The sequence below is a fragment of the Dreissena polymorpha genome, chromosome 2 (assembly GCF_020536995.1).
Source record: "Dreissena polymorpha isolate Duluth1 chromosome 2, UMN_Dpol_1.0, whole genome shotgun sequence".
Taxonomy (NCBI): Eukaryota; Metazoa; Mollusca; class Bivalvia; order Myida; family Dreissenidae; genus Dreissena; species Dreissena polymorpha.
Genome location: NC_068356.1, coordinates 52315735 through 52331900, shown reverse-complemented (window position 1 = coordinate 52331900; position 16166 = coordinate 52315735). Strand labels below are relative to the sequence as shown.

The window sequence follows — 16166 nt, the reverse complement described above, 5'->3', positions numbered from 1 at the left end:
TTTTCGGCCGTTTCTTAGTGGAATGTACCCTTTTCTAGTGCAATGGTTTACTATATTTTTCAAGTGTATCATATTTCAGGGATTCAGTAGTGAACACCTATTCATGCCCTACCATTATCTCCGCAAGATAACACCCGAATAATGGTAAAAAGCGTAAAACATGCCTTCCTGTCAACTATGATATTTTTTAGAGAGTACAGCCCTACATGAAGCGATCATTTAGTGTATTGTAACCCCAAGTCCCATGCGGCAGCCATTTGTAAACATTTACCTATAGCTAAATGCATCGATGAATTTCATAAGTTGAATGTATCTCCTTCAGCCAATCAAATAGCGCAGTTAATCACTTACAGTCAATGAAGCGTGCAGTTTAGCTGGCGAAGGTTAGATCGTCTGTACACATGCCTGGGGGCTAATCATACAAATTGACAGCTGTTAATGGTCTAATTAGGGGCATATGACAGGAAATACACAAGTGGATTGGAACTGTAAGGGGCTCATTTAACAAAAATCATATCTAGCCAGCCAGCTGGGGGGGGGGGGGGCTTTAGCCCCCTAGCCCCCCAACTCAATACGCCTCTGCAATGAAACATTATATCAAATTTATGAGAAACTAGGCACTTTTCCTTTTATATATATATATTTACAAACAATTTTGTGGTAGCTAGAGCTTAAAAATATGACTAACACAGTATTTAAACAAAAATAAACGGTTTTGAGATTTTCCCCAATCAGCTGAGCCGCAACTGACATGTACACGAGGTGCAATTTCCATGCTTTTATTTCAATAAATCATAAATATATACTAAAATCAATCACAGGAATTTAAAAATAATAATAAATAAACAAATTCATACCAAATGTACAAGCATTTACCAAGGAAATGTGCTTCTAAGTCGTCTTTTAATTGTTGACGCGTGTTATAGATAGACGGTGCGACGGTAAAATGACAAGACTGTGATAGGTTAGTGTTATATGCAGACGCGCATAACAGTTTGAATTCAGAAAACAGATTTGTTGTGCAGATTGTGTATCACGTGATGACCAGTGGGAGGTGTATATTTTGCGGCTCTATTAGAATTTGCAATGCAGATTTTTAGTGCAGATTATGATGAAACCCTTTTCGTCTGCGTCAATAATTTGTGGTTTATAATAGCGTTAGAAAAGAAAAGATTGAGTTCTGAATACAGATTTATAGTGCAGATTGTGTAATTTCTAGTTGCATGTAAGCGTTAGATGTAGACGTGCACAACAGATTGAGTTCTGAATACATATTTATAGTGCATTGTGTAACTTCTATTTACATGCTTCTATACGATCTTCGCAAGTTTTATACGCGTGGTATAGCGTTGGGGAACAAATGAGCACCTATAAATCTGTATCCAGATAACTTTCACATCGTGCTAATACGATTTAATTTTGGATTATACGAGATTGTTGCCTATTGATCTGTGTACATTGAAATGCGCATATACGGTCTTAAGGCCCACTCTCTCTTTGATGCCGGTGGAGCCCCGGTGCGTGATCCGGGATCTACCGGGATGAACCGGGGCTCTACCGGGATAAACCGGGGACGACAGGGATGCACCGGGGACAACTGGGGCTCCCCGCTCCACCGGGTAAGTATTAAAATGTTTAATACCTGCGGGATGAACCGGTAGTCACCCTGAAGGACCGGCATCAACCGGCGCGGCACCGGGAACAACCGGGACGGCACCGGGAACAACCCAGACGGCACCGTTGCTCCACCGGGGCCCATACAGACCCCGGCAGAGCTACAGCAACGCCCCGGTTATCGTCGGTGGAGCCCAGGTGGAGCCCTGGCGAATGCCGGCAGAGTCCCGGTATAGCCAGGTTCATTGGTAAACCGGCGCTCTGCCGGGACGCCACCGGCATTCACCGGGGCTCTGCCTGGTCATTACCGGCGACGACCGCGATTAAACCGGGGCGTTGCCGTAGCTCTGCCGGGGTCTGTTGCCGGGATCGCCCCGGTGAGTCTCGGCGGAGTTACGGTAGACCGCGGCTTTGCCGGAACGCTGCCGGCTTTTACCGGGGCTCCACCTGGGCATTACCGGCGACAACCTGGGTTCTGCCGGGGATTCACCGGGATAAACCGTAGCTTGTTCGGGGTAGACCGGGACTCTGCCACATTCAGGTTTAATAATGATGAGTATCTGTTGATCTGCACCCAGTTAACATTCACATGCGCATATATACGGTCTTACTTGCATTACAGAGCTAAAGGAACCCTATCAATGTGCATCGAGTCGATATATTAAGGTGGCTTGTTCGCTAGTAATTGTATTAAGTAACTAATGACATTATATTTATCTGCGTCCATACAATTTTTGCATGGCTTGAGACGTTTTAAAAATCGTTGTGGAACTTATGAACGTCTATTAATCTGCGTATAGACAACGATTACATCGTGCGTATACCATCAAACTAAGGTTGTTCACGGACCGTTTTACGTCACAACTGAATACATTTTACACTTACTATTGCATGTTTAATTTCCATTACATGGATCGCGATTTTAATTAAAATAAAAATACTTTAGTCGAAATTAAAGCAGTATAGGAACGCACATGGATAAGGATTGCATTACTTATTTAATGCCATAAATTAAGATGTTCGTGTCGACTGAGCGCAAATGTATATGGAAAAATCCCATACAATCCCCGATTGTAACCGTATACGCGCCATATGAGTGCTGTCGTAACGCATACAGATTAATAGGACTTATTAGTTTTCCGTCGAATTTAAAATCCATATAAAAAACCTGTGAAGGTTGTTGGCATGCATAAGGATTAATAGGGTATCAAAAGTTCCCCGTTGAAATTAGATCCATATAATAATCTGATAGGATGCGTTGAAACGCATGCAGATTTATAGGGTTTCATTGGTTGTCCGTCGCAAGTAAACTTTATAAGAATTTTAGAAATGCCATGTGAATGTTGTCGAAACGCAAGCAGATTTATAGGGCTTTATTATTTTTCTTTCGCAAATTAATCACATATAAAAACCTGAAATATGCCTTGTAAAGTTTATCGGACGCATGCAGATTGTTCGGGCTTCAGTAGTTATCCGTCGCATGAAACCAAAATCGGAACCTGCTCAGACTTTGGACCTGGACGCAGATGATTAGGGACTCACTACGTTTTAAATGCAATTAAGAGATTATAGCACACGGGATAAACACTTATAAAATTTCAATGCTGTCGGAACACATGCAGATTGATAGGGCTGCAATAGTTTTCCGTCTCAATCAACCACATATAATTCAAAATCTTCTTAGATTGTTAAGATGTAAATAAGGTGTTCATATCGCATTTAATGGAATAAAGCCCGTATAAGCATTAGTTTAATAATATCTTTTAATATAGCATAGAGGCCGTATAAGAATACGAGAATGTCAACTGGGTGCAGATTATAGGGCTTCATTTGTTTTCAATTGCAATTTAAAAACATATTGAAACATCTGAAGATTGTACGGATGTATATAAATATAGTATATTAAATAAACATCATACCATAAGCAGACAAATAATGTTTATTAAATGTTAATTAAATAAAATTCATACAATTTATAGTTGTAGTCGGCATCTATATAGAGATCTGTTCCGGAGAATACACCTGCATACAAACTGAAAATACTCAATTTCTGATGACGCTTACACACTGGGATATACACTCAATGACAGTCTGCTCTATAAGAGATGTTATGCACGTCTGCGCAAAACATCGTTACCAAAGTGTGATGATTTTCAATGAAAACACCGTTGAAATAAGAAGCAAAACTGTGTTATTGCTTGAAATTGATCACATTTTCCAAAAATCACAGTTATACTGATATGGCAATATCTTTTAGACTAATATTTTAATTAAATCATAGAGTTGATTCGGACTTACCCGAGATCCGGAACTACCCGATCGACTGCAACCAGGAAGAGACTGTAAATATTGCTAAATTTATGTAAATTTTCACCCATAAAGTAATAAAAAGAAGGCTAACACGATGTCTACTAGACAACATAAAGAAAATGAAAGATCACAGTTATTATCCGACAACGAAAATGAAGCTATTTTCGGGGCTTTCGGACGGGGCTGTACGGTAAGAGTTGATCACCAGTTATCCGTTAAAAGTTCTTCTTGTTAAAGGCAAAACTTGCCAAAAGCGATGTAAAAACATGTGTCCCACGAATCTCTTAGTTGTTCTTGAATGCTTTGAGCTTTTATGAGTATATACGTACAGCTCAAAGTTGACTTATTTTTCATGTAAAAAAATGTGTCATGTATGTCTATTGTGAAAATACGGAGCTCAAGCAGTTGATTGACTGCACGATTTCCAGAGCGGTAGTCTGTCAGACACTCTAACCTCGTCGCTAAATAGCTAGCCGAAAAGCCAGACCGTTGGGAGTGACCATTAATCACTACACTCCTCCCCCTCTTAATGTTTCACGGCCCAGACACTTTTGCTAAAAGTGTCGACCACTACACAAGTGGCTCCCTGAAATCATTACACAAAGCTCAGACCAATTTGCATTTTCTTAGTTTGTGTTTGCCTTGTCGCCATTATTTACAGGCTTTTTCCGTCCTATGCCACGGGTCCGAATATCGGCCCCATTCCTAATGCAAATCTGGTTGTTTTTTCCCAATTGAAAAAAAAAATCCAAATTCCAAAAAAAAAAAATCATAATATTTTTTTATTTTTTTTAACCTTTTAATGTATAAGTAATCATGATTCAGTGTAGAAAATACAAAAATATTGCATAATTAAATTATATGTTGCCTTGAATTTGTTTTAAAAACAGTAAAATATGTAAAATTGATTTTTTAAGACTTTCCTTATTTTCCCCAAAATCCGGCGTTTAGTGTGATTTTTTTCCCCTCAAAAAGGCCAGGCCCTTTCCCCAAAATCAGATAAAAAAAACTGCACTTATCACACATGTTCCTAATATTTTGTAAAATTTTAATAATATGTTATAAAAATAGTCCTTATTTATCAGTTAACGGCTTCTGTGAAATAATAGATAAACACTATTTACATGCGATTACTTTTCCCAATTCAGCCAGTTTTGCGAATATTTTTTACCCAAAATGGTGTTTTTCCTGAAGCGAAATTCCCAAAATTCCAGTGTGGCGTTTTCCCAAAATTGATTGCAAAAGGCCTGATTTATAAAATATGGAGCTCAAGCGTGAGATTGATTCCATGATCTCCAAAGTGGTACTATAGTCAGACACTTTAACTGCATAGCTAAAAAGCAAACCCAACAGCAAGGCTGTTAGAAATGACCATTAATCACTAAATGTCTATAAGATCCAGTTAAATCAACCTAATGGTAACAAACACAGTATACTTTGAGTACTGCATATCGATGTGAATGACGTATCGATGTAATCCGAAACACGCCAGATGTCTACTGCATAACTTCTTAGTTCCGGTGCCGATAAGTTTTTTCTCTCAAAATAATAAGCAAAATTACCCGGTAAATTGCCTATTTACAGGTAAGTAGGTTCTCTTAACAAAATACAATGTCATTCCAACATTTTGCCGAGATAAAATATCCCATCATATCAAAATGTCTCATCATATCATGAGCTTATGGTTTAAACATAAAATATAAATAAACTTATTACTCAACAGAAAGCTGTAAAATAATCAGCCTTAATACTTTTTTTTTATTTATTGTCAAGTTTCTATTCATGGTTGTTTATTCAACATACGACTTTTGCAACTGGCCATATTTGGTAGGGAGATGACAATATTATCTGTAAATTAAGTAAAACAGTGACTGTGGATTAAAGGCATCGGTTTATTTATGAAAATTAATATATATTGATTTTGTCCTTCCGTATTACCAATGGCTCCACTCACCCGAACTGTCATTAAACAATGTTATCTCAGATATGAGTGATCAAAATATTGATTGGCAGAGCTAGCATGTGCACTGGTAATGAAACAAATAGAAATCAGTTCGGGTAAGATACATGTTCAAATGTAGCTGATGTTTATTAAAACCAATTTACCAAATGTTAGTATTTTCGCAAATGAGATTTTCTTTAAGCCTAATTTTCAATATTTTTTTGCAAATGGATGATACTGCAAGCAAGGGGTGTGATTTTTTCTCCTTTCAGTTAATTTCCTGCTGATACTGCAAGCAAGGGGTGTGATTTCTTCTCCTTTCAGTTAATTTCATCCCTTTCAAATCTAGACATATTTTACAAAAATGAAAAGTTATAAATTTGCTGGATCTATGTACAAATGCAGGGCATTTTCTGAGGTAGGTCTTAAATTACTACCCTGTGAAGCGAAAACATGAGCCCTGTGGTGGGGTATTGGCTAAAGATTGTAGAGACTCCTCGAGAGTTTAACTCTTTCAGTGCTGGAACCAAATTTTGAAGGCCTTTGCAAACAGTTTGGATCCAGATGAGACGCCACAAAATGTGGCGTCTCATCAGGATCCAAACTGTTTGCAATTCTGATAGAATTCTTTAAAAAAAATCAAAGAAAATTCTAATTTTAGAAATTCATCAGGCAACATTTTAGCAGACAAATTTCCCAGCATGCAAAGGGTTAATCTTAATTATTTGTACATTCCCAAATACCAGTAAGCAGTAGACTGGTAGGGTGATCCACATGTGTAGGCTTGTAAATTAAGCAATTTTAGCGAACTTGCTAGTTGTGTTTCTTTGCCATTTGGAATGGGTCCGGCTCCCTTTGAAAATAGAAATTCTGGCATTAAAAATCACACAATTGGGACAAAATCAAGTAGTGAAATTACTTAATTGGTAGTTAATTAAACAATCATAAAAATTCCTATGTTATTCATTTTAAACTGTTAATACAAATGTGCATGGATTTACGGAGAAATGACACATGGCGTGCAAACCAGTAATTGGATGTGTTGCTTATGTAGAATTCAGACAATATGGTGAGAAATAAACAATCAAAGTTTTGTATAATTGGCTATTATTACCTAACTTAACCCTTTTTTACTTAGAAGCAAAGTAAAAATGGCTATGAGCAAACAGTATAAACCAGAATAGCCTGCAAGTTACTCGAAATCTGTTCAGGATTTATGCTGTTTGCTGCTCATCAGTATCTAAGGTCTGGAAATGAAGCCTTAATAACTTGAATCTAGTATAAATAAAGGTCTTAAATTAAACATAACTTGCTATGGGACTACAAATATGTGAAAATACGTTTCTTAGTGGTAAAGGGTTAAAAACAAATTCAGATGACAAGTCCATAGAGACAGGAGGGCAGAGCCACACAGAAGCAGGGTGCAGCCCCTTTTATTTCCCTCTAGATCTTTCCACACTACATATACATTTGAATCAATATTTTGGCCGTGCTCTGTGAAAAAGGGGTTTCATTTATTAGCCTTTGCGACACTTTCTGCGTTTATGATAATTTTCATTTAAAGAACGTCTCTTCTTAGCAAAAATCCAGTTTAGGCGCACATGCATGGCTCATTTTTTTTTAAGGAAAATTATCAAAAAAAATAATTATGAAGATCATTTAATAAAAATAACACCAGAACATTTAAATAAACCATATAAGCAATATCATTGAAACTTTTTCGCTTGTATTGTTTTAGCAAACTATTTTTTTTTTGCATTTAGTTCATGTTAGATTTTAAAGCTCAGCACATGCAAGGCTGTTATAAATAGATTCAAATGTTGCTTGAGATTGAAATACTTCCCTATTTTGGTTTTGAAAATGTCTCCCATGAGGCTGAATAACTGTGTACATTTAAACAGAAGTCTCATTTAAAAGCATTTTAGATAATATTTTTTCTTTTCTTACTTCTGCTACATAGATATCAAGACACATTAAGTTCAGGGGTGGCGAAATCAAATGTCCGAGTTGCCCGAGTCGTACATTTGCTTGTCCGGGCAACTGATTTTTTTCAATTAAGTTGTCCGTTGACAACCAGTCGGGTTGATGCCTACAAAAAAAAGATTGTATTAAAGCCGTTATTAAGTTTTACAAAACCGGATGTTGACACCCGATAACATTGTCAGTGCTATTTGCGGAGCAATCAAGCTAAAATATGGGCACTCTCCTGCACAGTGGTCTCGCTTATTCTATAAGCATGATAAGAGACCAGGAGGCTAGCATGCCGCATTTTCAACATTCGGCCCGTCTCTTTAATAGGCAGTGTACAGACTGGTTTGCTCGTTCATTCCGTACCTAACTGTTGAACGTTCGTCTTAAATTTTAAAATGCATTATTTATACCAAAGGGGAGGTATAAAACCCGGAAATGTCCGGAAAACCCAGAGTGTGTCACATCGATCCTACCTAACTAAATTTCTAGACTCACAAACGTCGGGACGTTGGGACGTGAAAAGCTGAAAGCCGAGTTGGATTACGCAGAGTTCCGTTGATTTGGTGAAGTGTTCCGTTTGAATCAACTACAATTTATATTAAAGTTGAACAAAGACGGTAAAATAGTCATTATGTATAAAAAAAACATATATATAATGTATAATTTGAACATTACATTTCCTGGCTTATTTCATCTGCAAAAAAAAAATTATATATTGAAATACTGTTTTAAAACACCGCTGTGGTTTTAACCGAATTGAATGGTAGATTCACTACATACAATTACGACTGACTTATAACATCATGACGTATTTTCAGGTGAGCTTATGAAGAAATAGTATACATTTAAAGCAAAATCACACTACTTCCTGAAGTACAACTTACTCGCGTGTGCTTGATTGGTTTTCCAATTTTATAATTCAAACCCGAAACTAAAAAAGACAGGAAGGAAATTCATGCAAATTCAACTGACATGGATGTAAAGACCGGAATATTATGTTGAGATAAAACACCAAATAATACGTAAACAGGAAAAAATAGTTTTCCCTGACAAAGAAGAAAACTTGAACAATTGATCATATGATACGACACAATTGGACAGGAAGAAAATTCATTCAAATCCAACTGACATGGATGTAACCGGAAGATTATGTTGAGATTGAGACTTAGTTTAAGTAGTGTTTAAAGATGGTTGCGTTTTGGCAGCTTTTTAAATAGTTCAAATTCAAAATTGTAAATGTATTGAATAATGGAAGTTAGAGCTACATGGACAGACCTAAAATATTAATTGGGAGAATAACTTCAACAAAAGTTACTAAGTCACTGAGATTAACTTATGGCATCAATAAATACAAATTGTGCTGGTTTGGAGGCCAATCAGGAACTCTATGCCTATAAATCCTTAAGTGAGATGTTTTAAAGTAGGATTGTAGTTTGCCTTTGTTTCGTCTATGTGGGTTTTTAAACTTAGTGAACACAGTATACATGTACATCTCCACAAATATTTAAGTCCAAAATACACTGCGAGACCCGTGATTTTTGCAGCGATTCTCGCATCATCGCGATCGATGCAACGTGACAAATCACGGTGATTCTGAGCGACAAGAAAATTTGGGTGATGTCTCGGCGATTCCATGGTGACTGTCGCGAGATGTATCTCGCTGTAAGGCAATTAGCCCGAATCACCGTGAACCGCCGTGATTCACTTTTTTATGCCCCCATTTCGAAGAAAAGGGGGTATATAGTTTTCGCACTGTCCGTCGGTCGGTCGGTCGGTCACACTTCGTGTCCGCTCTCTAATTCAAATATTGTTCATCCGATCTTTACTAAACTTGGTCAGAAGTTGTATCCAGACAATATCTAGGTCATGTTTGAATATAGTTCATGCCGGGTCAAAAACTAGGTCACGGGGTCACTTAGTGCATTTCAAGGATTTAGCATGGTGTCCGCTCTCTAATTGAAGTAGTTTTCATCTGATCTTTACTTAACTTGGTCAGAAGTTGTATCAATACAATATCTAGGTCAAGTTGGAATATGGGTCATGCCGGGTGAAAAACTAGGTCACTAGGACACTTAGTGCATTTAAAGGATTTAGCATGGTGTCCGCTCTCTAATTGAAGTAGTTTTCATGTGATCTTTACTAAACTTGGTAAGAAGTTGTATTAAGACAATATCTAGGTCAAGTTCGAATATGGGTCATGCCGGGTCTAAAACTAGGTTACGGGGTCACTTAGTGCATTTCAAGGATTAAGCATGTTGTCCGCTCTCTAGTTCATGTGTTTTTCTGATTTATTTTGATATTCTAAGAAATTTTAATGCCCTCAAAGGAGGGCATATAATGATCGGACTGTCCGTTTGTCTGTCCGTCCGTCTGTCCGTTACACTTTGCGTTAAGATTTCGAAAAATTCTCATAACTTCTATGTCGCTTCAAATAGCAATTTCATATTTGGCATGCATGTGTATATGGACAAGGCCTTTCCAAACGCACACACATTTTTAACCCTGTGACCTTGACCTTGAACTTAGGGTCCGCGTTTAGGTTCGAAATCTGCGTTTAGGATTTGAAAAAAGCTAATAACTTCTACCAAGCGTTTACACAGTTATTCTTTTATGTAGTGGCAAAGTTACAGTTTGGGGCATCCGTGTCCTGTGGACACATTTCTTGTTTTGCGATGAAAAGAAGTCGGCAACATGGGAATCGGGAATATGCATTCCGCAAACTAGGATACATTGTAAATAACCTAAATAATAAATATTTGGCCTATTAGGAATTGGCATAAAATGACTCCGCAATCAGGAAATCTGAAATTCGGCAATCCGGTACAAAGATGTCGACGATCACAGATTCATTACTTTATCCGTCTGTTTAACTGATTTAAATCGCTTAGAGGTTAAACCATTTTGACAGCTAATTGGTGTTTATATGTTGTGTAATGTCAGAACAGAACAGAACAGAAAGTTTATTTATATAACTTGAACATTTACAGTTCATCCTTACATATACAAAACTGACAATAAATAAGCAATAAGCACATGCATAGTTATGCGAAAGTGACCAAACTAGTACATAAAAAGGTGTTAAAAATGCACTAAGGCCATCGAATTACTCAACGTTTGCATTCAATGTATCAGTTCTCATTTTAAAAGCATTTAAAAAAAATATGGAACGCTTCACTAATTTGCGTGTCATGTCAATAAAGTTGTGAAAAAGGTGTGAAAAACTCACAGGTCTATGTTTATTACATGTATTCCCTATCAGAGCAGTACGTGTAAGAAAAATAAGTGAAACAATCCAGACGATTTATTAACATGCCATCAAAGTGAAACTGTTAACAAATATTCACTTTCATTTTTACCCGTTAACAGAAAGTCCTCGGGAAGCATGTTTTTCAGATGCTGTATATGACGCAATAAAACATATTTTTTACATGACCGTATTGCATTTAATCTATATTTAAATTGGCTCGTCCAATGAAAGCTATGTCCCATAATGCACTGTACTCTTTACGCTTCTGAAAAATGGCGTACGCATATGTTGTGTTTAGGAAACATATTTATTGTCATAAATGTTTAAGATTATTTTTATGCCCCCCTTCAAAGAAGAGGGGGTATATTGTTTTGCTCATGGCTGTCCGTCTGTATGTCCGTATGTCTGTACGTCCGTATGTCCGTCCTCCAGATGGTTTCCGGAAAATAACTCAAGAACGTTTAGGCCTAGAATCATGGAACTTCATAGGTACATTGATCATGACTCACAGATGACCCATATTGATTTTGAGGTCACTAGGTCAAGGTCACGGTGACCCGAAATAGTAAAATAGTTTCCGGATGATAACTCAAGAACACTTATGCCTAGGATCATGAAACTTTATAGGTACATTGATTATGACTCGCAGATGACCCCTATTTATTTTCAGTTAACTAGGCCAAAGGTCAAGGTCACGGTGACCCGAAATAGTAAAATGGTTTCCGGATGATAACTCAAGAACGCTTAAGCGTAGGATCATGAAACTTAATAAGGACATTGATCATGACTCACAGATGACCCATATTGATTTTGAGGTCACTAGGTCAAGGTCACGTTGACCCGAAATAATTAAATTGTTTCCGGATGATAACTCAAGAACACTTATGACTAGGATCATGAAGCTTCATATGGACAATGATCATGACTCGCAGATTGATTACCCCTATTGAATTTCAGGTCACTAGGTCAAAGGTCAATGTCACGGTGACCCGAAATAGTAAATTTTTTTCCGGATGGTAACTCGAGAACGCGTATGCCTAGGATCATGAAACTTCATAGGGACATTGATCATGACTCGCAGATGACCCCTATTGATTTTCAGGTCACTAGGTCAAAGGTCAAGATTACGGTGACCTAAAGTAGTAAAATGGTTTCTGGATGATAACTCAAGAACGCTTATGCCTAGGATCATGAAACTTCATATGTACATAGATCATGACTCGCAGATGACCCCTATTGATTTTCAGGTCACTAGGTCAAAGGTCAAGGTCACAGTGACGCAACTTAGAAAAATGGTTTTCGGATGATACCTCAAGAACGCTTACGCCTATGATCATGAAACCTCATAGGTTCATTGATCATGACTCGCAGATGACCCCTATTGGCTTTCAGGTCACTAGGTCAAAGGTCACGGTGACTTGACACAGTAAAATGGTATCCGGATGATTACTCAAGAAAGATTACGCCTAGGGTCATGCAACTTAAAAGGTACATTGATCATGACTAGCAGATAACACCTATTGATTTTCAGGTCACTAGGTCAAAGGTCAAGGTCAAAGTGCCAAAAAACGTATTCACGCAATGTCTGCCACTACAACTGACAGCCCATATGGGAGGCATGCATGTTTTACAAACAGCCCTTGTTTCTTAAGTGATGTTGCAATTAGGTTGGGTTATCGGATAATTGTTCACATTAGAAAAAGCGGTATGCATACAGTTATCAATACGATTCAGTTTATATGAATACATTGGCAAAACACCGATGTCACCGATATCCATTGCGATCAGGGCGAATCGCGGTGAATCATGGCGAATTACCACAAAATTGCGGAGAATCATCGCGAAGATTATCTTGCTCTCGCGCGACGGCGGAGTGACAAATCACTTGAAATCTTGGTGATTTTCCACTAAAAAATCAAACTGTCCACCATGACTCCGCGAATTAGGCAAAAATCACGGGTCGTGTAGTGTACAGAACCTTATTGTGGAAAGGGACTTGCCCAAGCTATGAGACTAATTTTACTTCACCTGATGTTGACTATGATTGAGAGATTTCAAAATTACGGTGTACATTACTGTTGAAATAATAATAATACAGACTATCAAACTGAAGACACATGTCTGCCTTTAAAGTTCATAATGAAACTTTGCAGTCAATGACTGATGTACAGCACATTGTCAACATTAGATTTGTTGAGATCCAACCTTACCATGTATTAAAGCAGTGTTGAATACCAATGTTAACCTATCTGAGAAGGTGTTTCTCATGAAAGAACATAATTGTTTCATTTTAAGTTAAGGTCATACTTTGAGGTTTGTGATGAATTAAAATATGAAAAACAACACTCTTTATATATTGTCATAATACAGCTATTAAAAGCTTTATAACTCCATGTATTGAAGGCATTTGGCATAGCTTAGCACAAATGTTGGGATGATAATCTTTATGTAAGGTAATTGCTTAGTACAAATATCCGAATGATAATCATTATGTAGGAATGATGTAGAGCGAAATAGCAATATTGACCCTTGTGACTGGTCAAATTATGTCCACTGTTTCCCCTCTAAACTGGTAAAAAGCTTTAAAAGTGTTTGAAATTTTTCATAAATGTTTGCAAATATTCAATGGCAAATTAAAAGACTTGGCATAAAACCATAATACATTAAAGTAACTATAGGATTTTTCTAAGTATTAGATAGACTAGTTAATTATCAACAGACTAGTGCCATCCTCTACAACATAAATAGTACCATTTAAGTATTAAGGATTATGGCTCATTTTATTTGAACGTTTGTCCACTTGAAGAAAAAAATACTACATTTCTGCATTGAGAATGAGTCTGTTAATGAATTCTAAAATTTAAGGAAACGTGTAGTACAGTTGGGTCAGAAAAGGTATAGCCAAGATGACACTCTCCACTAACAAGTTTTGACTCTCTCAGAAACAATAGGGTATCGTGCATCTCCTAACACACATTTTGCATAGGCAGAACATTGTTGTCCTACTTTAGATAAGCGATCTGAGACAATTCTTTACACCCATGCATTTACTATTTTTACCCACAACTTGGATGTCGTTATTTAATTGTAGAGCCTTTCAACAGCTGTCGTTCAGCTGTACCTCGGTGACACGACCAACAAGCAGAAATGGAACAAGAATTGCTGTGGTGTCTTGTGCTTCGTGAAGGACAATCCTCAACGATCCTTCTTCATCAGGCTGTTTGACCTAAAGGTACTTGTTCTGTGCTTTTGAATTGCAGGCTCTTTGACCCAAAGGTACTTGTTCTGTGCTTTTGAATTGCAGGCTGTGTAACCCTAAGGTACTTGTTCTGTGCTTTTGAATTGCAGGCTCTTTGACCCAAAGGTACTTGTTCTTTGCTTTTGAATTGCAGGCTGTTTAACCCAAAGGTACTTGTTCTGTGCTTTTGAATTGCAGGCTGTTTAACCAAAACGTACTTGTTCTGTGCTTTTGAATTGCAGGCTGTTTAACCCAAAGGTACTTGTTCTGTGTTTTTGAATTGCAGGCTGTTTAACCAAAAGGTACTTGTTCTGTGTTTTTGAATTGTTTTGTTAGTGACTAAAACAACTCAATGTAATGAGCAATCTGGCTAAGCAATCCAAATTCTTTCAAGTTAATACTCGAGAGCAAGCAAATGTTTCAGGCTTGCCTATATTTAGCAAAAAAGAAACACCAGAAGCCCACTAAGAAATGTGCCAAATCACGGCAAAGTTCCAAGACAATGATGACTACGTTACACTGATTTTAAACTAAGAGGATAAGTGAACAAACTTTATGCAAATGTCTGCTAATTTAATTACATTATATGTTGCAATTTCAGTATGGCTAAACTATTCTTCCCAATTTAGCCAGAAAAGTTTGTTGAAAAAGGTTAGCTTTTGGCATGCTTATTTTGTTTACATAAATTAATTTAAGTTCATCTGATTAAAAATGAGTGATTATCAAAGTGTTATGATAGATATTAATATAAAACTAAGTGTAAACATGTTACTACTATGAATAGAGACTGCCTTTATAGTGTTTGCCATCTGACAAGAACAATATGGCCATGCATCTGTGAACAGGTCACAAAGGAACACATTTGTTATAATGAATGATGTTGTAATAATAAATGAATTGCCAGTGGAATTTTTGTATAATTAGTGAAATAAGCTTGTGGCTGCTTTAAGGCCAGCTGTTTCTATCCAGACATTAATATCTTCTGTCATTTTCTGCATACCACGGGGAATTTACCTCTCACACTTCTTTTGTTGATATGTTTTAACGGTTGTGGACTTTTCTGTTGCTGACAGTCATAAATCTAATTATTTGTAGCCTTTATAATATCTTGTTTTGGCTTAGTGTCATGAAGGCAACTGAAATGACAGCAATGCAATATATTCTTTGGGAAATTTGTTACCATGTAACATTCAAGCTCTTACCCTATTCAGCACTGCTCACTTTGATTAAGTCCAAATTGCAGATGAAACGAGTTTTTTGTCACCATTTATTAGTGTTGTTTTGTTTTGCTTTTTTTCCATTGGTTGTTTATGTCTATGACAAAAGATGGTGTGATCTTATTGTAAAAAGAAGGTTGTATTGTTGATAATTCAGCTTTGGTAGTCTCCTACTGGTTTCACTTATGGTTTGCGCTCCGTCTGTCAGTCAGTCTGTCTGTCTGTCACACTTTTCTGGATCCTGCGATAACTTTAAAAGTTATTAATATTTGTTCATGAAACTTAAAACATAGATAGATGTCAATATGGACATTATGCATGTCATTTCATTTCGTTCCTATGTCAAAAATATGGTTGCTATGGCAACATATAGACTAGAAATACTGCTGAAATGGTGGTTTTCTGGATCCTGTGACAACTTTCAAAGTTCTTAATATTTTTTTTATGTAACTTGAAACATGGATAGATGGCAATATGGACATTATGCACGTCATTTCATTTTGTTCCTACGTCAAAAATTCTGGTTGCTATGGCAACAAATATATATATAATATACTCTGAAAATGTTGGAATTTTCTGACAATGGTGGAGCCGGTAGGGGACTTATATTGCTTGACAATAGTCTTG

General features: G+C 37.0%; 2 protein-coding genes across 2 annotated transcripts in view; one reads left to right on the top strand and one right to left on the bottom strand.

Moving 5' to 3' along the window:
• Nucleotides 1-16166, bottom strand: part of LOC127867050 (uncharacterized) — a 448603-nt gene that overhangs the window by 328393 nt on the left and 104044 nt on the right. The gene's annotated exons all lie outside the window — the stretch shown is intronic.
• LOC127869739 (actin nucleation-promoting factor WASL-like) overlaps nucleotides 3705-16166 on the top strand; it is a 29831-nt gene continuing 17369 nt past the window's right edge. Inside the window, exons 1-2 of the mRNA XM_052412397.1 lie at nucleotides 3705-4114; nucleotides 14176-14316. Coding sequence (XP_052268357.1) covers nucleotides 4019-4114; nucleotides 14176-14316 — 237 coding nt within the window. The 5' untranslated portion in view covers nucleotides 3705-4018. The remainder of the gene's footprint in view (nucleotides 4115-14175; nucleotides 14317-16166) is intronic.